The sequence below is a fragment of the Amblyomma americanum genome, chromosome 6 (genome assembly GCF_052857255.1).
Source record: "Amblyomma americanum isolate KBUSLIRL-KWMA chromosome 6, ASM5285725v1, whole genome shotgun sequence".
NCBI classification, from domain to species: domain Eukaryota; kingdom Metazoa; phylum Arthropoda; class Arachnida; order Ixodida; family Ixodidae; genus Amblyomma; species Amblyomma americanum.
In genome coordinates, this window is record NC_135502.1 from 7,568,455 (window position 1) to 7,592,820 (window position 24,366).

At 51.6% G+C, this 24,366-nt stretch overlaps 2 protein-coding genes across 5 annotated transcripts in view; one reads left to right on the forward strand and one right to left on the reverse strand.

Moving 5' to 3' along the window:
* Positions 1-24,366, reverse strand: part of LOC144136236 (uncharacterized) — a 554,206-nt gene that overhangs the window by 18,112 nt on the left and 511,728 nt on the right. For all 4 annotated transcript variants that reach the window (XM_077668404.1, XM_077668403.1, XM_077668402.1 and 1 more), the window contains exon 18: positions 153-272. In XM_077668404.1, coding sequence (XP_077524530.1) covers positions 153-272 — 120 coding nt within the window. The remainder of the gene's footprint in view (positions 1-152; positions 273-24,366) is intronic.
* LOC144094537 (uncharacterized) lies at positions 11,919-16,351 on the forward strand. Its single transcript, XM_077628451.1, has 5 exons — positions 11,919-12,412; positions 13,490-13,835; positions 14,477-14,694; positions 15,056-15,447; positions 15,819-16,351. Exons 2-5 carry the CDS (start codon positions 13,685-13,687, stop codon positions 16,219-16,221), a joined length of 1,164 nt encoding a protein of 387 aa, XP_077484577.1. The 5' UTR covers positions 11,919-12,412; positions 13,490-13,684; the 3' UTR covers positions 16,222-16,351.

Here is a 24,366-nt window from a genome sequence, read left to right on the forward strand (position 1 = left end):
ACAACTTACCCGTACAGTTTTGAATGGACTGTCAAACGAAAATCATGTTACTGAAAGTGTAAAGTGCTTGATAGTTACTTTCTAAGCAGATGCATTCGAAGCACATCAAAGGGGATTCCAACACTCCTATTCAGGCAAATCGGGATCCTCACCTGTGCCTTCTGCTTTTCCCGGCGCCGTATCTCGTGGTGAATGGCATCATCGCCTGAACGGGACACCAGAACTGAACGGTCTTCGGAATTCAGCTGCAAGTTGCGCTCGTGCTGATGCACCTGCACAACAAGTTAAATACGTGTTCCCAACCTGTAGCGTTCTCCCTTATTTGAAGTTCTCTAGAAGCACCCCAGTCCCACAAAAGCCTGTGGAAAATAAGTACTGTACATGTGATAGTTTTTCACTACATTGGCTTTTCAAGTCAAATGTGTGATTTCACACCAGACAGCAAGCCATGCAATGAAAGAAGCACAGTGATTTCTTTTTGTCTTTTTGTCACATCAGAGACATTTAAGTTTTCAAGACTGCATGATCCCTAATACCTACAAAAATACAGATGAGCATCTTGATGCTACCAACCTGGCCTAAAACACAAACAAGGCGGCTTTGCCCTTTGGTCACAAAGCATTGTTCTAGGCAATGCCAATTTTGACTGGCACAGTCTGCTAATGAGTTCGCTGCTATGCCATAGGTTCTCGCATAAAGCTGGAACGCAATGATGCAGTGGGTCTGGAAAAGCTATAACTGTGAGAGAATATGAAAATACATGAAATGAGTTGCTGGTGCAAACAAGAAGCATTGTGGTGTTCTGCTGTAGCATGAAATAAGAGGTTGCTCAGCACGCGGGCTCTTCAAACACTGCGGAAGATTGCAGGTAACCATTTTCAAAGTACTGTAAATTCATTTTTCTCTAAGAAAGGTACATCCAACTTATTCATACAGGGTCATTTTTTGCCATCTAGCCATCACCAGGATATCCTTTAATACGTGGTGTGCGGGACAAGCTGCTTGCAATCTACTTAACGATTTCCAATACGACAGTGCACCGAAAGACTAACAGCTCAGCTTGATGCCTATACATCAAGCTTAAAAACAGCAATGCCACCTATTCCAACCATGTATTACTTTTTACTGTTACTACGATTCCTTGTTCTAAGATTGATACTGCAAACACTTGAATTAGATAAAAATATTTATTCGATTTTGTAACAACTGGCAATGACAAAGAGAATAATATTAATAAAAATGATTTATTTGCGATGTTTCCTTTAGCATGAGCTAACTGTAGGCATGCTCAACAATCTACAATTCTGCGAAACGTCAGCTTTGCTCCGAGCTGGACCCCACTGAACACAGCCTGTGAGCGCTACAATTTTCATTGTAAAATAAAAACAAAAGAACCGCTTGAGCATGATCTGGCCGAACTGTCTGAAACGTGCGTTGGATCAGCAAGGCTTGTGCATATTGTTCAATGTATCAATAGGAAACGTTTGACGCGACTTGGGTTTACTTCGATGAGACATGTCGATTTATGCTGTACCGTACTATAATGTACAATTAAGCAGACAAGGTAAGCTCTCAAACACTTACTGGAAACAAAAGTTGCTAAAAGCAGCGCCCAGCCCGCAGCGCTTTCAAACGTCCGCGCTGCGCGTCTACGGCGAGACGCAGAGGACGCGTCTCGGCGTCAACAAGAGGCCACGTACTACTACTACCAGCGCAGAGGCGCAACGGTGAAACACAGCACGGGCCATGACCGCGATCACTAGGCGCAACGAGCCCCCACTGCGAGCGTCACCGAACTCGGCGATTTTTAAAGAGTGTAATGCCACCGGCAAAACGCAAGCTCTCAAAATACCGCGCGTCGCGGACTGCGAGCCGACATGCGGGAGGAGGTAGGACGCGGCACGCTGCGCGCACAGCTGAAAGTTGTGGCGCGTCGTTTAGGGTGCTTGCTGTTTAGAGATGAGACATCACAGCGAAAAGTGGCCCGCAGCTCATGAACCCCCATCCCACCCCATAAATAACCTCTGCTGAGGGCTTATTTGCGTCGCTGGCTCCGCCGGCACGATAAGCCAACGGAACCTCGACACCTAGCGCGCTCGGAGGGTTGTGCTACGCGCCAGCGCGAGAGCCAAGTAAAAGGCAACGCTTTGTGGCGAACACTCACCGAGAGATACATAACGTGCGGATCCCCGAACATTCTCTTGCTGCACCGAGATTGGAGGCAAGCACGAGGAAATGCAAGCACAGCTGCTTTGGAACAATCATAGGGCAGCCGAAGCACGATGCGCCACGAGCAGCGCGCACGAGGCCGAACACATCGCTCACAGCACAGATCGGTTGATTGAAAGAGCTGCCGCGACGAACACAGCAGGCCGCCACGGGCTGAGTCAGGCAACGACGAGGCGAGGAGGAAGCGTCAACGGGAGAGGCCGATCACCGGTTGCCATGGGACCAGAGGCGAACGGAAGGACGCAGTGTGGAACACGAAACGAGCGTGGCATCCGTCCGTACGAACCGCATGCCGCATGCGAACGGCACGAACCCCGCGCCACAACGGGTGGCGCCATCGGTCGACGTGAGCGCTAACTCCGTTACGACTGGCATGGCCTCCGAGATGCCATCAGACCAAGCGAAACGCCTCGACTCGGAGATATACTGCGGGGGGCCCAGGAAAATAGCACTTCCAAGAGAACCGGCCGGGGAGGGGGGATGAATCTGATTACGGGAAGAGCTATGTTGCAGCCAACATAGGAAAGGGTGACGCAAATCCCCTGCCGCCATTATGGTGACATTTGTGCATGCTTATGGGTAGCACTGAAACGTAAACGATGTTATTTTTGTTTTTGTCAAACGTTAACATTTTGCTCTTAGTTTTCTTTTTTCTATCGTTTCTGAAACATTACAAATTTTCAAGTACCACGAATCTTTAGCTAAAACGATAAGTAACCCTTGAGGAGCCGACTTGCAAGTCGTGTTCAACTCATACACTCACATGCAAATATTACGTACTACGGACGGCTTGCTGAGCAGCCAAGAATGGCGTCCGCAAATTGAAACTGGTGGTTGCGTTCGGTAAATAAATTTCGTTGCCAAGTATACAATCTCTGACGAGCATAATCTAAAAAAATTAACAGCAAATCTCTATTAGCTGAAGAACACCTTTATTGCATGAACAGTGGCAGATTTGTATGTTTATTTGATTCCTCAAGGGTCTCATGTTGAGACATTACATGATCGCTTGCTGCTATGATCTGAACCTGAGACATAACGCAGTGTTAATTTTTGGTTTGACAGTAAACTAAAGTTTAGGATATAGCACAAAACGTGATTGTCTAAGACCAGAATAGCGTTCCAACGTAGCAAGTAACAATACTGCACAAGAAATTTACAAGATTACTTTAATGTCTGGTGCTACGTGGACGTTCCCGGGTACCGCGAATCGGCAGGCAGACGCGCAGATCTCCGCGGTATCGAGGGCGATGATGGTCCGCCCACACCGGCAGCCTCGAAAGCGACCAGCTCGACGCAATGGAGAGAGGGAAAGGAAAGAGAAACGCGCAGCCTCAGCGAAGCGGGCTCAGCAAGAACAGAGCACTGCCATTGTTCGGGGCCACAGTGACCGAGGCAGCGAGCTACAGAGAGCGTGAAGCGCAGCGCGGGAGGTGTCTTGGCCAGCTCTACGGCGAACGTGTAGCCGGTGCCTTCTCTGGACGGCTGTGTCTGACGCGCCGCGGCAGTTGCGTCACCGCTCGGGGCTTGTATTGAGGAGAGGAACAAAGGGAGCGGCCGAGAGAGTAACAATCATTGCATCACTACTGATTTCTATGGCGCATTATCTTGCAGTGCTTGTGCAAGTGTACCAGCTATCGCTGAATGTTTGTGCAAACTGTACCGCGTCCGAATCAATCTGCACTCAGGCTTCATTTTTTGCCAGAGCGGTACAGGTGAACAGCAGAAGCCAACGTGGCACCATCACAAAATTGTCGCCACCTTTGTGAATACAAATGAACGGGGCAGACTAGCTTTCCTGGGAACTTGCGCCGAACATACGATCTCGGACCTACAAAGGTTCTCGACACGACTCTTACTAGTTTTGCCCACAGTAACGGCCGCAGTCGGATGAGCATAAAGGACGCCTAAAGGGACTTATCGAACTTGGCCTGTATCGACAGACTGTCGCATTCTAGTGACAAAGATGCTACTTTCACTGAAAACGAACTCACGAGCTAGAAAATTATCATTATTAGTGGTTTACTTAACAAAATAAAAACGTAAGTACAAAAATCTTGATAGCCTCGGCACCTGAGCTGCGGCTAGTGTGAGTAAAAGGACAGGGGCAAGAGAGTGAAGGGGAAAGACAGAAAGGAGTGGTAGGAAGAAAGGATAGGAGGGGGGCGGAAGGAGAAAAGGCCAAAAACTGAAGTTCAGATATCGCCGCCATCAGGCCGTTTTCGCGAAGTTCACAAGAACAGACTGGTGGGCGACTTGGTTCATGACTAGCGCCGTGCCCGTTTTTTCATTCGTCGTGTGCTCGAGTGCTTTTTCAACTTCCGCAGACAAACCTGCGGTGACTCCAAGACAGTGTTTAGCGTGAAGATCCCCTGGTGTAGACTACACCGCCATCTATGTAATGTTGGCAATCACGAAGTCCCTTCCAGCATTGACGTCATGAGTATCAAGCGAGTGGCAAAAAACAAAAAGCATCCATTTTCAAATCCAATTTTCTCCGCAACAAATACGTTTTTAACTGTCGCCGAACAAACAACACAACAGGCAGAAAGAGCAGCAAAATCGATTTTTACTCGCAACAAAAAATGGAATGCGTTGCCTTCAGCGTCCCTTGAAGCGAAAGACAGTCGAAAGCGAACTGCATTAACAAGACTCGGACGGACGGATGATGTCGCCTATCACACCATTTTTTTTAAACAGCTCGAATGCAAAACATGGAAAATTTATTTTCAAGAATGGCGAAGTCGGATATAACATTTTTTTTCTCCCTTAGCGCGAGTTCAACGAAAGCAATACTGTGTGTTTAGAGTTAGAGAACAGCTGACAAAATGAAACAAAAAATATGTTGGACTCGGTGGGGTGAATGCATTTCCAGTGGTGCGGGCTTCAATAGGGGGCACCCGCTATGCATTCCGTGAGGGCATGACAAGTACCTTTGAAAACCGTCGCCTGTGCGAGGCTCGGGTGACGTATAGACGCAATCTGTCACAGACGCAGTGAGCGAGTCACAGAATGTACTCCTCCGAGTTATTAGCTAGCACGCACGCAAGCTGGACTCACTTCTGAAAAGATGACAAACAGATGCAAAGGGAATCGCATCGGTACGTCGGATACAACCCAAAAACGCAGCGGCTTTTTCCCCGTCAAAGGGGACCACCTTCCAGCCAACGGCGTCGGCTGATTATCATGAGCCTGCTAGTGTGACAATGCAAGAAGCGGAGTCACAATGCAGGCAGGGGAATATCCCCGACCATGGAAGGACGGGGACGATGCCCTTTCATCTGCCGCTCCCTGCATTCTCACGCCAGCAGGGTCGTGAGAATCAGTCGACGCCACTGGCTGGAATGGGGTCCCCTTTGACGGGGAAAAGCCGCTTCGTTTTTGAGTTGTATCCGACTATAGCACCTGGATTGACGCCGGCATAGTTTTCCATGTGCAGCGATGAAACCCACTCTTTCTGGCCGTTATGCAACCTTTGTCTCTAAAGTTCTGAGACTGAGTTCATTAAAAAAAAATGTTTTTAACCGTTGAAATCATTTGTGCAGCACCTCTTCGAAATAGTCTCCCTTGCAGTCTATACACAGGTTCCAACGCTTCTTGAGGTCTTGGAAACTGTTGGAAAACGCTTCTTTTGGCCGGGCTGCCAGCTCGTTTGTCGTGGCGTCTTCAATGGCCTCCACGCTCCCCATCCAGCGACCTTTTTGGGCTCTCTTCGCACGAGGAAACAGGAAAAAATCGCATGGGGAGAGGTCAGGCGAGTATGGCGGATGGAGAAGTACAGTAATGCTGTGCTTGAAGAGGAATTTTGCCACGCTCAGAGCAGTGTGCGGCCTTGCGTTATCGTGGAGAAGGCTCCATTGTCCAGATGCCCATAAGTCAAAGCGACGGCGTCGCAGTGTTGGAGCACGCGTGTGTTGGAGCACGCGGATATAAAACACTTGATTCACCGTCTGTCCTTGTGGGACGAACTCGTGGTGTATGATACCTCTGGCATCGAAAAAAACTATCAGCATCGTCTTTGTTTTGGTCTTCTGTCGCCGCACCTTTCTCGACGTCGGAGAGCTTGTGGACCGCCATTCGGCGCTCTGCCTTTTTGTTTGAGGATCGTATTGAAAACACCACGTTTCTTCTTATATATATATCTTCAGCAATGATGCTGTCGACGAATGCAGCATCCTTCTGTGCCTCGGAGAGCAAATCAGCGCTCATTGAATTCCGCGTGTCCTTCTGGTCCTGTGTGAGGGAGTCCGGCACAAGTCTGTCATTCAGGTTTCGCTTTCCCAAGTTCTCACGCAAAATTTGGTGGCATGCTGTCTTACTAATGTCGAGAGTATCTGATAGCATGCGGACTGCAATGGTGCGGTCTTGCTGTACGATTTCAATGATCCGAGCAACGTTGTTTTCATTCCGTGAAGTTGAAGGGTGCGCCCCTGCCTTGTGCCGTCTTCCACCGACGTTCTCCCCGAAACAAACCTCTTGTGCCACTCGAAAACTCGCGCACGCGATAATGTCTCGCTGCCGTAAGCGTCACGAAGGAGCTCATACGTCTGTGTGGCTGATTTTGCCAAGCTTCACACAGAATTTCATGTTTACACGCTGTTCGAGGTGGACGTTTATCCCTCTACATTCACTCAAAGTAGAATGCGCGGACAACTAGTGACAACGTATTTTTTTACATGTAGTGCCATCAAGCGGCTGCCACAGCAATTAACATAGATAGCTTAGGTTAATCCGAAAAGATGGCTCTACACATACGCACCAACACTTGTTTTGGGGAACCATTTCTAGAGAAAAAAATAAATCAGTCTCGAAACTTTACGGACAAAGGTTGTAAATTCGGCGCCAGGATGACAAAAAAAGCTGAGAGAAAAAGAGAAGACGTTGGATACTTTAAGCGCTGAGAAAACCAACGTCTTCGAGATACGGTGTGCGTACGTGTTCCGGCATTTCGGGCGCACAACCTCTGCCCCATAAAGAGAGCCACGGCTGTAATGACCAACGGACCCTAGGCATCCGTTCGCTGCCCGATTGAACCGGCAACAACAAACACGGAATTCGAGCGGATGATTCTGGTTCAGACCGGGCCGCACGCCCAACACCGATCAATGAAGAGGCGAAAGGCGGCGATATATCCCATGAGGGATCGAAAACAACACCTGCGGACCCAAGTGGCCTCGCTAATGTCCTCCCGCTCGCACAATATAGTCATTTTATTTATTTATCTTGAATCCCTCAGGGAAATGCTGTACGGTAGCACGCTTTTACTGTTTCAGCGAAGGACGTACACCACATTTATACGATGGCCATGGTTTGCCCGTTCAAAACGAGCACAGACTAACTGCACAGCGAAAGACCCCTACAACGTGCGTTCTGGCGCGCTTACGGCCCTGAGATCAAAGCGTCGAAAGAAAAAGAACTGGGAACAGGGCCCGTACACGACAGCAATTACATTACAACTATATTAATGCGAAAACACTATATGTCCCATTAGCACAAAAGCCGGCGTCCGTTGCCGTCCATGACACGAAATTCGGATGACGCAGTACGCCGGTGTACTATGTCAAAACATATAAAAGCGAGCGTGTACGGTCATGAATGATGAAATGTAACGCAACATGTCCTCTGAAAGCGATGATTCCTAGTTCATAGTCATGACTCACGACGCATCGTCATTCTTACAAGTAACGTAATGTAAGGTGCGCAGAGTTTGTACAATGCATGTGCAGTCATGACGCGTAGTCATAGTCATGACTCAATCATTCTGCAATGTAGCAGGACTCAGAGCTCTACAAGTAAGGTAAGGTGTACAGAGTTTGTACAAAGTGTGCATAGTCATAGTCATGACTCATAGTCATTCTGCTACGTTGCATGACAACCCTTTACAAGAAACGTAAGGTAACGTGTATAGAGTGTACAAAGTAGGCGTAGTTAGGACGCGTAGGCATAGTCATGAAGCATGCATGATCACTTTTTCTGCAATGTAGCATGGCCGCACTTAACGTAATGTAAGGTGCACAGAGTTGTACACCTGTCACTCGAACGGCGCACCGGCGAGCACACTTTCGGCATTTACGAGCAGCTGTGCCGAGCATGCCAAGCAGCGGCGGTTGTCATAAATGCACAAAAAAATGCACCGTGCGAGTGCTCTAGACAAGTACATGTATGTGCTTGAATGTACAAACAACATTACGCGCAGTCATGCCTCGTAGACATAGCCATGACTCACAGTCATTCTGGAACGTAGCATGACGCAGCAAGCACATTACTGCTTCCGCATTCTCATACGTAAGCAGTCTGAAGTGTGTCTGCTGAATTTTCGCGCTCTTGTCCTCCTCGCATTTGCCACCTTTACCATACCGTGTACCGTGCTACATTCACCGGAGTACCGGGAGCCATCAGTGCGCATGCGCAGGTACTCGGCACCTGCGCGCACGCCTGCCACAGCGGGACCAATGAGCGTGTGCGCGCTGGTAGTCGGCGGGCTCCGGTATGGCAAAGGTGTTTATTTTCTTGAACGCTTAAGTGATGCCGCGCCGCTGCTAACGCCAGGATCTGCCCGTCCGCTCCGGACGATTAAAATGAGATTAAATGAAAGATAAAGAAATTATTGTATTTTACGAGCTAGCCGGCTTGAGTCACTTGCCCCGTTGCCGAGTGTGACTAAAAAGTCGGTGCCGCAGAAGACGAGAAAGAAGACAGCGTTGGCCGTTTTCGCCGCGGGGCGCCACACCACGCAGAAGTGACGCAGCTCCGAGGCCGGCAGCCCTCATCAGCTCCGTAAGTTTTCGGCAGTGGGCGCGACAGAGCGCAGCAGCCCCGCGCTCGTGCAGACGCTCTCGTTGTGTCTTTTTTTGGCTGGTATATTAACATGCCATACCAACAGGCCCACCATTCGGCCCTGCTCCTGTAACACACGCGCCGGAAAGTCGGGCCTCGTGTTCACTGGTGCAACGAAAGGCGCCGCAGGAGTGACGTCACATGGTAGGTCGTCTGCGTCCAGCCGACGCAACGCGCGGCTACCGGAACGCAGCTTCGCAGAACGTCTGACGGTGCTCTGAACGACCTTTGCTACCGACTCGGCAGTACCGCGTAAGATAAGGCAAGCGTAAGCAGATCGAGATATTAATTGAAATTCCACGTACGGAAGGGATACTGTGGCCAGCGAACGACCTCTTTGCAGCTGTACAACAGGCGACTATGAGACATACGGGGTGTTTCACCTAAGATGCTATGCAATTTCTTCTCGAGTTAAAAAAAGATTTTTTTTTTTTATGCATAGCAATGTCAGCGGTGTAGCGCATCGGGATACAGTCCCGAACGTGCACCGACTAGCAGGCTGGATAACTAATGTCGAGTAGTTATAGCCTATTATTGTTAGTCTCTTTATTTACTGAGTGGCGTGTTGCCCATCGTAATATCATGTCAGTTTTTAGAGTAGACGCAGTTATCTTCTTCGCTCTGGCGCAAAAATCTTTGCCTATATCGCTCCAAAATACATGAGCTTTCGAAATGCCTGCAAGCAAAGCAACTCCGCCCTCGCAGTGCACGTAACTCGTCGAAATCGTCAAAATTTGCTAAGCCATAGCGCCGAGGGCAAAGGCGTTTTCGAAATTCTCGGAAAATCGGTGAATGAATTTTATTGCCGTAGCAGCTTTCAAGCCCGAGACGGGCACACATGCTGTCCAAGTGGCGGCGCACGGACGACACGGCGACCGAGCGGGTGCTCGCCCCGGGCAAGAGCCTCGCGGTGGGCCTGGGCGTCGCCACGGTCGTTTCGCTCAACTGCTTCCTGTGCGTGCTGGTTGCCCGCAAGGCTTTCCTGCTGCCCCCCTACGCCGTGGAAGACGCCCAAGCCGCCGACGACGACAGGGCGCACACAACGGTGCCGGTGTTCCACGCGGCCGCCGACCGCCGACCCTTCGGGAGGAGGAGCAGCAGCACGGCCGGGCCGACAGCGCCGCTGTGCTCCACTCCTGCCGTGTGCGAACGCCTCGACGCCTACCTGGGCGACACGCTGGACCACGACAAGGACCCCTGCGACGACTTCTACGGCTACGTCTGCTCCAGGCCACGGAGCCACCACAGGCTCGCCGAGGCTACCCTCCAGGCACGGCACGCGTTTCGACACTTAGCTGGCTTGCAACGTCACGCCGATATGAGCGAAATGCAAAAACGCCCGTAGTACGCTGCACATGCATGTCAGTGGACGCCTGCCTCCTGCATGCACTCTTTCGTTCAATCCCTCCCCTCAAGGCGACGCTCAGGTGTCTACTCAGGAGTGCGAAAATCACCGCGATTCTCCTTCCCAATCACATAACATTCCCATATTTAGAATGACGGGCGGCGATAACGTTTTGAGCGCTAACGACATCCAGCACTACTACATCCAGCACGCCAAACGTACCAGACCGCAAAAGAGACCATGCACCACCGATTCTTCTGAGAAAAAAAAAAATTGGACCAGTTGGCCACTGTGTGAACGGAGTTTCAAAGAAGTATTTTCCTTGAACAAATTTTTTGCTCACGTGAGCGCTCTTTTAAGTTTCCCCGAAGAACCAGAAGTTGTGGAGCTAAACATTTTAAAATCAAATATGAAACAGGATGCCATACCAAATTTTATTTTAGAATATTTCACTGGCGTTGTTGTCTCAAATGACTTCATTAATGAAGCCATGCAGTAGCTTTCCGCGTTTCCTAGCTCCAATAAAAAAAATGCGCCGTTGTAAGAATGTTTTTTTTCTTTTTACATAAACGTCGTTAACCTTTCAGCCGCAATAATTTTTCCTGCTTTCATCTGTTGCTCTACCTTGTGCTAAAAAATATTTTAAAATTGTTAAACAATACAATTATTAGGAAAATTACTTCCAAAGTTCGCAAAAAGTGACTATTTCCTGAGATTCAAATGCAAATTAGGGATCCAGGCCGTCCAGATACATGAGGTAGCTCATTATACACAACAACTTCAATCCTTGTAATCTAGAAATTCTAATTCGAGTAAATATTGTTTCAGGCGAGGAAAAAAAATTGAAGTGCGGAACATGCCTCACGGGCCGCAAAGCAGAAGTGTGGTCAAGTTGGTGGATAAGCATGCAGTACCGTTAGGTACTGCCGAACTGTGTTTTCACTGCAGAACACGTACTGTCATGCTCGATATGAACTGCAACGAACAAGATGTGACAGGAGCTCAGCTGTCGAAGCAGCGCAAGCTCAGTGGTGCTAGAAATACGTCGCGACGTATACCGGTACAAATTTAAGTAGTTTTCTTTAAGACCATACGCGGTGCCCAGTCATCAAAGGATGAAACGAGATACGCTAGCAGGTAGGCTTCGGTACATTCTGGATTGTGGCCAATCGCTCACGCTTCGTATTGCGTTGAAATACAGGCCAGTATATATATGGAAGAACAGTAATAGCCTTCATTAAAAAAAAAATTAGGGGCGACCAATTGGATTGATGTGGAGGAAATGCGACAGCATTCTTTTTTCACTCGCCAATATGTTCCAATACTGAATCTATTTCTATTCTGGTTCTAATATATTTTCAATTTATATTCGTAATCTCTTCTTTTATTCATTTTTGCTCAGTAATTCTTAGTCCGGCCCCTCCGTCCTCTCCCCTACAAGTGGAGAGGGCGATTTTGCTACCGCATTGAACCTTCATTCGGCGGAAGCCCGCAGACAACCGCGCCAAGTACACACATCCAGGGCCGCCGTATCGCGCCACACTCGCTGACGGCTGCACGAGCGCCTTCGCGGAGAAAACAGTGTCCGATACCATTGAATCACGCCTGCAATGGCGTGGGCTAGTTCCGAGAAATTCGCAACACAAGCAGCACGATCCAGCTGAGTAGATCCACGTATGCCTGCATGCACACGCGCAGACACACGGCCCTGGCAGGCTGCTGTACGACGTGCAGAAGACGCTGTCCCAGTACGTGGCGAGCCACGAACAGGCCTACTACGACTTTCCGGGCGTGTTTTTCAACAAGGCCGCGTACTTCCTGCCGAACTGCACGTCCGCGTACAGCCGCAACCGACTCGGTTGGGAGCCCTGGCAGGAAGTGCTCCGGACTACAGAGCTGCAGGACTGGCCCTACCGAACAGGCCAGCCGCCCGCCGGCGCCAGGGTGTCCGACGCGGCCTCCAAGGTCGATGTGCTCCTCGGTGTGTTCCCGTTTGTACAGGTGCGAAATTTGACCACCGGCGACATTCCAGAACGCCGACCACGTTCACGCGAAGGAAATGCACAGCTGCAGCGATTTGCAAGGACACAATTGCAACTCGGCCAATTGCGTACATTCGACGATGTCCGTTTTATACATGATTAATGCGACAGCGTCAAGGCTCCTGTTCTGCAGCAAATTGTGACCGAAAAATCCCCGCAGAAGCAACCTAGGTCACGTGACCTTGTGGCGTCATTACAACCTGCCCACCGGATTCTGAGCAAACCGACACCGTGGCAGGCGGCAGTTATATAATTGCATAGTCGCGAGAGGTTGCTCGGGAAGAGCAGCCTGGATCCCACAAGCCCTATCGGTGGCAGCACCAGCCATCGCAGGCAGTGGCGCATCGCTTTAACCGCTGCACCACTGCGCCTGAAGTCGTATGAGGACGCCTAAGGATCTATGAATGCAAAGTCGAGAATGAACAATTCCGCATACATGGGAATAACCCATTAACGCTATCGCGTCATACGCTTAAGGCAAAGCTTAAGAAGTCCCCTCCAATCTTTCTTCATGCGCACTTCGCGCGGCTAACGACCGACGTTGCATACGTACCGCTATGGCGAAGGATTGGGCTCAATGATTTTCCCATATAGGGTGGCATCATGATTATCCTGACTAACCACCCGGTCGTGTCCAGCCACTCATGAAACAAACTTTTCTACGAGCGCCGCAATTTCCGACTTCTTTCACTCCCGCTTTCCTGCCTTCCCTTATGGCGCGGTTCCGGTGTCCACCGATATATGCGCAACAATTACTGAGCAATTTCCTTCCCTCTAAAATCAATTTTCAACGAATATACAGCCTTCTCGTTACGGCTCAGGTACATAAGTTCTCCCTCCTAGAGGCCATCTGTGCTGTTTGCTAGATTTTTCTATCGCCACATTTCAGCGCCCCGAGCTTTCAGATTCCTCTGACAACATTTCGTGCTGCGGCCACATACGGCTCTCTGACACGCAACTACTTTGACCTAAACAAAAAACAGCGTCAAAAGAAGGTGGATCAGGGCAGTGACAATTCCACTTCGCCCTCTGACAGGTGCGCGTAAAGAGCGAGTACCAGCGCTGCTGCGCGGTCCAGCTGGACGCTCCGAGCACGGTGTTCAAGCGGCACGCCCAGTGGCACACCCGAGAGCCGGCGCCAAACTACACGGACACGGTGTTCACCGCCCTGACGCTGCTGGGCTATGCAGCCGGCAGCGAAGAGCTCGCCTGGGAGGTGGCGGCGCTCGAGATGCGTCTGGAGAACGCACTGGGCTTGCGCGGCAGCCCGTCGTTCGGCGGCACTCGCCAGAGGCCGCCCGACGCACTGCCCTCCAGCAGGCACAACTGGCACTGGCGCTCGTACATCGAGAGGCTGTTCGCCGGCAACAGACGCCTCCATGGTAGGTGCCTCGCCTCATCGTAAAAGGCACTAGGTGGTTTACCCCAAAAGTTCCTCGGCCTTGCTGTGCCTCGACGCTGTGGCCAACCAGGACAAGGGTGCACGCCCAAAGACGCAGTGCAAATCACACCGACTAGTGAGAGTAGCGCAAAACGGGACAAAGGGACAGAGAAAGACCGATCACCGAGAAAGAAAGATCACCGTTACCGACTTGCCCAAGTTTCTACCCTTGCACACCGACTATACGGCTTTCAGCAAAAACCTGCGCCACCTCGTTTCCAAAAGCAAAACGACGCAAATCGGCACGTTGGTTGCCTCAGTTTTCCTAAAACTCCAATTGGAAAGCGTGCACTTGTCAAGCTATATATTTAACTCTCTTCGTAGCTGCGTCGCGAAGCTTTATTTACTGGATACTACGTCAACTGTAATGTTCTCAATTCATCGGGAGGAGTTGTAGCCACCAGCTGACAATGTTTGGTGGCAGTATAGCAAAATTCTGTCACAGCGACACTCAGAGAAGCGAAAAACGGGGCAATGAACGTTAGTCTTCAAAAAAAGTCAACGAAGACAACCACTGAGCAATGTCGACTACCCACAAAGGCGCACGTGGATACGGCTCCGATGCGCATGCGTGCACTGCAGAGCGCGGCGGACAGGCCGTGGATAGCGTCGAGGTGTGGGCCGGCGAATACCTCCAGGACTTGGCCGAGATCATGGATAACAGCTCGCGCACGGCGCTTTTCAACTACGTCGGCTACCGACTCATGGTGCACCTGTCGCCGCTCTTGCCCGACGACGCCGCTTTCCTGGTTCCGCTCAGCCACGAGAACGCTGCTAGGGCCGGCTCGGACAGGCTACAGGTACATCACACGCGTCCTCAGCCAGCCCGGCTAGAGTAACCACGAGCTGAGGCGGCTGCAGATGGGTCGTAATGAGACGAGCTGCTCCCCGTGAACCGCACTGCAACGGGACGACCCGAGCCATCATCGAAGCAAAAGTTAATCTAAAAGACGCTTGCCATGGGTCCTGCGTTCAGAGCCTCGGTAGGCAGCTGGCGCCGCATTCTAGCACCGTTAATATAAATACGCGAAACGCAGACAAAACCTGACATGGCGCGCCGGTACTTTCTGTTCTTGACGACGTCATTCTCACGGAATCACGCAGTCACCCCCATAATATCACTGCATGGCAGCGGCAGGAGCTGAGTGACGCGAACCGCAGGCATGTGGCCGCCTGCTGGAGCGGCTGTTCCCGTTCGGCACACGCGTCTTCCTGCGCATGGCGCTGGGCGCGGAGAAGCGGACTCGGCTGGAGCAACTCATGGAGGACGCCTTCAACGACACGCGCCGGCTTCTGTCCGAGCGCGTGATGAACGCGCCCTGGTTCAACCCCGTCGAGCGGGTCATCGCGCGCGAGAAGCTCGCCGACACGCAGTTCGTGTTCCTGGGCGCCGTGCGCGACCTGAACGTGCCCACGGCCTACTACGACCCCAACGGGCCCTACTTCGACGGCGCCCGGCTCCTGACCAGCTACGTCGAGATGCAGGCGCACACGCGCCGGCTCTACTACAAGCCGATGACGGTGGGCCGCCAGGACTGGGACTTCGACAACAGGTGCGCCGAGAGCCCGTCCAGCGCGTTGCCAATGCGCCTTGAAACGGCAGGGCATAATGCGCGAGCATGAAGACGTCAACCTATGTATTTACTTATTTGTTTGGTGTCCGCATGGTCAGTGTTACAGAACATGGGCAGGATTGTGCAAAGAGTTAGCCACAGTTCAAACTGAAAGCGACATTTTCTCACATTCTCGCAACGTAAAAGCTTGGCCCGAAGAGCATGCACCCTCGCCTCTCTCCTAAAAAGAAAAAGAGCAACAGCGCCTTCAAAGAAGGACCTATCCCTGTCTCGCTGAACTGCGAAATTGGCCTTGGCAGCCGAAACACCGCTGCCCTATCGGCACGCAGACGTACGACGTCGCCTCGCAGGTACCACGTGAGCAGCCTGCGTCCGGGCTACGAATTCGTCCAGGGCCGCAACCTGCTGTTCGTACCGTACGGGGTGCTGGCGTTCGCACGCGGCGTGTCGCAGACGCTGGAAGCAGCCCTGGAGCCGGTCGTGACGCCGTTTCTGCTGCGCGGCCTGCTCGAGGCCGTGGACGAACGGGGCGCGTGGGTGGACCATCAGCGCCGCACCCGCAACTGGTGGAGTACGGCCACATACAGGCGCTTCGGCGCGCTCAAGGACTGCTTCTTCGGCGAATACAAGGCCGCCATGCAGGCCATTCTGGGCAAGGTCTGTCAGGGTCAGCACTGGCTGTATACACGACTTGCAAGTGGCGTCAGGGGTGCCACGATGGTGCACAATCTTCTACAGGGCGGGAGGCAATAAGCATTTTTTCCCCATTCTGTTCCGGCTCAATTCATTTGATCCAAAAGATGCGCACACGCGCCAAAAAGTGCCGACCAATTCATGAGCGACTGAAGCACGCCTTAGCGCGGGAGATTTTTCAGCCACGCAGAGCTCATGTTTAGACGCGAAGCGGAAGCGCTGACTCTCGTGCTGTGTCGGCGCGTGCAGGCAGTTGGGCGGTGTTTACCTCACTCAACGCCTGGAGCCGAGGGCTGGGCAGCGTCTGTCTGCTCCCGACCTCGACTCTGGCCAAGGAGTTGAACATGCAGAAGCGAGTTTTCCACGAAAACGATGCAGCTCACAACCATGTGTTTCCTGGGCCCCGGAAACACATACCATTAAACTCGATGAGTAACGGTAGCATTCTTCCTCCCGGGTCCCGTGCAGGAGGTGGACGTGGTGCGAAGCGTGGGTACGCTGGTGTCCGACAGCCTGCTGCTGGCGCCGCTGTACGCGCGCTACCTGCGCCGCCTGGCGCTGACGCCGGAGGCGGCGCACGAGCGCCGCAGCCCCGTGGCCGGCCACACGTTCGAGCAGCTCTTCTACGTGCTGCACGCGGCCGCCCAGTGCGAACGCAGCCGCGCAGCTGAGCGCATCCGCGTGGCCTTCGGCGAGGCGCCGGCCCGGGCACGCGTCAACGTGGCCATGCGCAACCACCCGCCGTTCGCCGCGGCCTTCGGCTGCCAGCGCGGCCACGACATGCGCCCGCGCAGGACCTGCCCCGGCTGGTAGCGAGCTCCGTGCACCACTGCAGTTGGGGCCACAGGGTTTCTCAAGCGTGTGTACTACCTGCAGAGGAGCTGCTGCGGTCGTTCTTTTAACACACGAACTCTCGGAAGTGTGTCTGATATTTGGATTCAGTTGCACGGGAATACGGCTTGCCTCGAGATGAACCGCCTAGGAATGATGTGCTGATTTCCATACTCGCCTAGTACCAAACATTCACCTGGCTAACTTACTCACGAAGTCATAAGCGGCATTAGTAAAATATCTGCGCACAGTGGGTAGCATGAAGACTCAGTATACTTCGCACGCCGCGGTTTCGGCCAAACGCTAGCCAAGCTCACACTTCCCAGCATTCTTCTGCCGCAGGTTAACGCGATATGCGCTCTTCCTTCCGCTTATTACGAACTGACTGCTTCTCAAGCCAAGAAAACATTGCGAAGCGCCGTACTGACGACGTTACACGCGATGTCGTTTAGTCGTTGATTCAGCGAATGTCCTCCTGTTACGCCCGTCGTTTTTTATTCGAGGACCGCTGCACAGTGAAAAGCACTCGCAGCAACGCATGGTGGCATGCATGAAGTACAAGCGACTAGAGAAAATAAAAAGAGTGAAGAGCATGCCAACGGCCCAATTACAGCCGGAAGGATAATATCGATTGCTCCGGAGCTTTCCCGGGGACCAAACAATCTGAATGCCTGCGGATTGCAAGCGGTGTAATATAATTTTTGGACAGCTTCTATACTGCTACAGAAACGCTAGTGAAGTAAAAAGAAAGAGTACAAATATACGACACAAATGGCTCGCTGAAACTAGTACGGTCTCGATAAGTGCCAGGCCGAAAGAGTATGTTTTCGTTTTTTGAACAGCACCGGCTGCTGAGGAGGAAGGGACCGCTAAGAAAAGACATGAATCAAGGCTGAGTCTGGCCTACCTGAGGATCGCGGGAATTCGGGAGCATCTCTGGCTTATATCCGAGCGCTCTTCACTGGTGGGCACACAGCAGCGCTTCGAAACGCTGCCGCACAACGAAACGGCGCGTGTTTAGACTGACCCATTTTTGCGGGCGCTTACCACACGCGCGACGCAGAACTGTAAAATAGCTGCACACGTTCATCGCTGTCACAAACAGGACATCCGCTTTCGCAGGTGGTCACTATCATCGTACGTGCTTTTGCGAAGTTGAGGAAATCAACAGCAACACAGCGGTCCGACAAGCAAGCATCGGCGCCCACGGCACCTGCTTCACGATGGGGCCTCGAAAACAAAGAGCGCGTTTATTCTTTCAAGCCAGACAGCGGATATCCGGCGTGAATGGCGTCATGGAAGACTGAAAGGAAGCATGCCACCAGGCACATCCAAAGTGCATTCACACTACCGGGGTGAGATTTTAAGAGCTCTACGACCACTGTAAACTTAAGCGCATCGCCAGGAAAGCACACAAACATCGCAGATAAGGCATAACATCCACACAACACAGGTCTCTTGTTCGCCCGCAGACATAACCACTCATTCAAGCAGTCCGGTCTGGCCACCCCGAAGCAACAAGGCGGTAAAAAGGGCCGAACACACGTCGTGTTCGGCCTTGATCAAGGCCAACAAGTCAGCGCAGCGAATTCTCGAGTTGGTTGTGGGCGGAGGCTCCCATTCATCCCAGCTTCGCAGCGTGTCGACTACGCGCGAAAGAGGTCGTATATACGTTTACGACGCTGGAGCAGAGTTTTCGGACTATTACGGCGGCACAGACCGATAATTTAGCCAGCGACAATCTTAAGGCATTTTAAACTGCAATTGAAAGAATGACACGTTTGCGTTCGGGCTGACGTTTTAAAGCAACACGTATATACATGATTCAGACATCTACAAAACGACCACATCAACGCAAGAAACGCGTTCAGGTTTAGTTCAATTAAATCAAGCGGAACGCACATAAATTAAGCCTTGCTTCGCTGCTCAGTCAGAGTCGAAGCCCGTGGACAACACAGATATCTTCGTATCTCCTCTCCTCCCACCCCCTCCCGTCTCTGACGCAGACGCCACCCGGCACGGTTGCCATGTATGCCCACGCTCAAGTGTCGGCACAGACAGACGGCAGCGTGGTTGTGAGAGCATCCAAGCGACGGGTGGCGAACAACGCGGTGGCGCATTGCGTGACGTGCCATGCATCACTAAGCTTGTATCACTAAGCTTGCATCACTAAGTATATATAACCGGGATCGCGCTCAGCCTGCTGAGTTGGTCGCTGCGCACATTCCTCTCTTCACGGGAAGCTTTAACCGCACGGCAGTGGCACGCGAGTCGACACACTGCACGGAAAACTGTAAAATTGCTGATTTTGCCTGGAAGACATGTATCGCGTATTCAGAAGCTGTGGCTTTAAGACAGCAATTACCATAGAACAAAACTTATTCGAAGTCGCGCATTCTGCTAAAAGCACAAAATCGTTAGCTCTTTGGGCATGTTGAGCATGCAACTATGTACTTGGAACTATACGTTCCTATAAGCACAGCTGAGAGTCCAGCGTCCGTCCGTGTGTAACACTGTTCTTGTACACGCGTTTTTGTGTTTCCGGCTGGTAAACTCTTTTAAATGCCAAAAGTGGTTGTGTGATGCGGTGTTGAACGACCAGGGCTGCTTTTGTCAATCCCCTTCGTGCTGCAAGTGAAACTACAACACAGTACGTCCTTAATGCTTGATCAATATGTGAACACGTACGATTAGGGCGCTTTTAAGTTTTTCCCACAACCGCACAAGTGGTTGCGGGACCATAGCAGAAATAGGGGCAACAAAAAGCTGATTGTCTTCCTACAGCTGAACGCTCACCAGCGGGGCATGATACACCGGAAACACGAGCACTAGGACGAAAAACTGCGACGACCTACTGCATCCATTGCGGATCCTGACATTGTGAAGAATGTACTCTTGAGCCCCTTATGAAACGTGGTACTCTGCACCCCGCGAATGTCTCGAAGAAAAACCATTGCCCCGTACTATCACAAACCCCCTGCAGAAATCAAGAAGTACACAGAAGAACACTCAGTGTGAGAGAAGACAGCAACTGTATTAACCTGCTTCAATGGGAGGCTTGCAAGAAGCCAATTTCTTGCAAGGAGACAAGCAGCCTTCAAGAATATACACCGCTGACTGTGTCGTCACTTTTAGATGTGTCTCCTATTTCCTCAGTCTTCCCTGGCCCTGTGCATGAAGGTATATAGCGCCAATCTAACTCGAGGTTATACTTCCGAGAAACACTTTCTCATGCTCCTCCTTGAATCTATCTTTTGGCAGCATCTATTCTACAGGAAACTGGGAGAATTTCTGCCGAGAAATTCTCCCGGCACTGCCGCGTTGATTGGCTACATAGGACGTTGTGAGAACACTTTTTCTGCGCTCATCACGGTCTCTCGGCACAGCACATTTTTGGCGCTGTCGGCAGAAGCACCAGACTGACCCGGCTGTTGCCAGTGACGAGCTACAGCTTGAGAGCTGCCCCTCTATTATCTCTTGCTGCCATTCTTGGCTACTGAGAACTTCGGAGTGCTAAGCATCCGTGCGGCTCGACACAGCCGAAAGCGGACGGCCTTTCGCGCCAACTGCGAAAACAAGTTCAGCTAAGCTCCGTAGTGGTCGGCATGTCAAAAGCGGATGCAAGTCTCGAGCTCGCTAACTGAACCCATGAAAGTGCACGTTGTTTCATTCTTTTGATCATTTTTTCCATGAGTACCCACGCAATAAACAGCAGATATTTCGACGTTCCACGCGGCGACTGCTCGCTCACATTAAAACTATCTAGAGATGATAGCCAAATACATCGATGCTTGCAGACGCTCGCGACCAGACAAGCATTCAAGTTTCTGTCAGTGAAAATTTAATTGAGCGGCTCGGAATGTCCGGAGCGCTTTCTTTCCTGAAAGGCTGCCGTAAAAGTAGCGAAAATCAGCCTTCACGGCACAGTGTCACTTGGTCTTCCGTAGCCAATCAGAGGTGAATGCCGCAGCCGTGATAATTTCAGCCAGGGAATTCCTCTAGCTGTCGGGAGAGTTTTTTTTTCTGATCCCCTTAGCAAGATTTTCTTCGCTATACGAGGAATTATTGAACTACAGCAGGCGCCCGTAACACCTGCAGCCAGAACTGCGCGCGCTAGGTCTGACTCCACGAGGGAGCATAAAATGAGACGCAGGTTTGGGAAATCACAGTACACGAGTGGGATGCGCTCCTGGCTTGAAGGCGCAAGATAGGGCGGTCCGCTGGGGAGCGAGCTGCTCCAGATCCACGACTGGAACTCAGGATCCGAGTTCAAATCAATCACTGAACGGAGCAAGAAAACGTGCTCCGGATCAGCCACTGGAATACGCCATTAGGAAGAGTAGCACTCGTGCGTACACACCTTGTAGTAGTAGGATTTCCACAGGGCGAGTATCATGGCTGCCAAAGCGTCGCGAACACTGCCAACCTGATGGGTGACAACGGTCAGCAACCGCCACAGTAACGTCCGTAGGCACGAAACACAACGCGCGGCCACTCCACGGCTCGACGAGCGAAGAATCTTCAACAGGCTGGCCACCCCGGAAGGGAAGAGCACACAAACGCGGTACACCCCAAAGAGCGCAATCTCTCTCAACCCCGCTGGAAACTTCACCGGGAGCGCCTGTGTGTCCACAAAAGGAAGGGCATCACTTCTGCAAGGACGAGGCCGGCGACTTGGCGTGACGGAGAACACAAAAGTGCCGTGCTTCCGAGAAGGTGGTTCGCTCCACAACAGACCCAAGCTTCGACTGGTGGTCGCGAGTTCTGTTTTGGAGGGCCACGTCTGGAGAAGAGGGAGAGAGCGAGTGGAGAGAAAGAGCGACGAGTTCACGGGCAGGAAGGCCCCCCCTCCTAAATTTAGAGGTTGACAGAGCAGCGGCTCCGCACTCCCCCCTTCCCCCTTCCCTCCACCGCGAGCCGCAGTGGCAGCCACGTGTCACGGCCGCACGCAAAGTGCGTGGGGTGGACCGGGCGCGAAACCGAGCGAGAAAAGAGTACTACTCTATTGCCGCCGCTGCCGAGAGCCGCGTTGGTTCACGCTTCGACGACGGCCAAAAGTTGTTTGTGACAGCCCCTCAACATCTACTCCCACACCTTCCTCCCCCGCCCTGTCCCGCGACTCTCGGATGGGGCAACTTGTTTAGTACACTGGAGCGGTCCCCCAAATGACTCAATTAGGTCCCCCGCAAAGATGGAAGTTAGCTGCGGATCCGGATTTTCATCACGGCGGCAACCTGCATCGGCGGTGAAGTCACGAAAGTCGCTCACAATCATCAAAGCAGGCACCTACGTCACGTGACCTTGCAGCGTCATCACAACCTGCCCACAGTGGCAGGTCGAGCTAAATTAATGATCGGTCGCTCAGGAAGAGCAGCCTAAGTCACACAAGCTCACCGCTGGGAGCACCTCCTGCCATCGCAGGGCAGTGGCGCATCGCTTAACCGCTGCACCACTGCACCAGGAGGGGTATGAAGACCCCCAGGTATTATGAATGCAAAGCAGAGAACGACCTTCTCCATATATGGAAATTAAACCATTGTCATACCCTTAAGGCGGTGCTTGAGTGCACCTCCCCCCACACCCGCCCACTTTTTTGACACTTTTCACGATACGTTCTCCGTATTTTTCACGTCCCTTGAGCTAAATTTCGCAGCGGGACGGTGTTCTGTCGCTGCGCAAAATAATTTTATAATTTCCCATTTCGTGGTCTCAATCGGGGAGATTTATACCGGCAACCTTGCGCGTGTGACGCCACTGGACGCACGGCTGTCGACATTCGCACGTTTGCTGAAGGACAAAATTTCGAGCTGGGTTTTGGTCATTTCAGACAAATAATGACCCAAACTCTCACTTGCAAGTTTGGCCAACAAACATGCACACGGAATGTTTTGTGACAGTACCCGTGAATTCATAGGACGGTGTGCTGCACCATCGTTTGGTCCAAACCCAGTGTCGGCTTATTTGTTTTTGCTTTCTTTAAATACTTCTGCTTGACATTTTGAAAACAGTTTTTTGTTTTACCACAGCGAGGGGACTCTAACGAATGTGATGTGATTATCAACTCATAAGCTGAAAAGAGCATAACGCGATAGCGTTAATGGGTTCCCAACTCGGGATGAGCGTCGATAAAGTTCCTAAGACGTGCCAAACGGGTCATCGTGCTCTGTCGTTGGTCTGCGTCGGCGCCGGTCCGCCAGGGCGGCATGGGCGCATTAGGCAAGAAAGTGGCATTACGGGCGTGTGCTGCCTGCACAACCAGCATGACGTCATCTCCCCTGGGCCACGTCTAGACCGACGAATAGAAGAGGACCAAGTAAAAGGAATCATTAGGAAATACGTCCGTGGCTAATGATAATGAACCAGGGTGGGAATAGATGTAACGACACGTCGAGCTACATGAAGCTGGAGTTAATCATAAGTGAAAGAAAGAATAGGAAGACCACAGGTGACTCGTATCTGACGTCGCAAAGAAGGCTCTCGAAGCTCTCGACTCCACGCGTCTCAATGAATCCGATGGGCTTGGTGGCCCGCGATATTTATGGCGTTCCCATCTTTAAGAATAGAGCATGTAGCGAATCCCCCCTTTTCCATCAACAAAGCCCATAACACGTGAAGTGATAACATGCACTTGTATGTGCGCGGAACATGACCGACTGCTGGTATTACAAGCTATGGTGTTGCATGCGAACGGATAACGTTTGTGCCACTTGGAGTGAGTGAAATATTAAACGTGTGCAGGATTTGATGGCCGCGTGTACGTGTATAGAAATGGACGTTACCACGCATGCGTATAGGTTTATATTTCCTGCACTGCAGTTAAGTGCGGCTGCTCCCGGCTTCTCTGTTATCGCCTTTGCATCATTCAAGAAAACAGAGGGCGATTTCAATACGTGGATGTGAAAATGTGTCCTCCAATCTGAACGAGAGTTGACGGTCGATCTTTGCTCTCGAATTCATTCCGAACAGTGCCGTACAGTGCATTCCATTTGCGGGGAACAGACTGTGACCAGAGCCATTCTCTCACAATTCCGATGCTTTCAGAATCAAGGGGTGTCCCATGAACACACAGTTCGCTTAGGATGTGTGATTACATAAAACCACAATCACCGCGAAACGAAGTCCACTAGAGTGTGGAAAGTGTCATAATTGCAAATGCATGGTCTCCTACTAAGCGGCCGCGGCCTTTCACTCAACGAGAGTTTTAAAGCCTCGTTCATCCGCCTGCGTGACGGAAGTCTACAAACATCCGTGGGCCTAAACAGTTAAAGGAAGTTCCGCCCCCCTCCCCTAAAGGGTCAGCGCAAAGGCCGGAACCTCGGGGTTCAAGGAGAATACGCAACGTGCAGGATGCCGCAGATTCGTGTTCACCCGTAA

Bases quoted from the DNA above. Each gene is read 5' to 3' on its own strand.
- LOC144094537 (XM_077628451.1), top strand. From the start codon at position 13,685: ATGCGTCTGGAGAACGCACTGGGCTTGCGCGGCAGCCCGTCGTTCGGC. The intron at 13,836-14,476 runs GTAGGTGCCTCG...CGTGCACTGCAG, and splicing joins CGGCAACAGACGCCTCCATG to AGCGCGGCGGACAGGCCGTG. The intron at 14,695-15,055 runs GTACATCACACG...CGCGAACCGCAG, and splicing joins CCGGCTCGGACAGGCTACAG to GCATGTGGCCGCCTGCTGGA.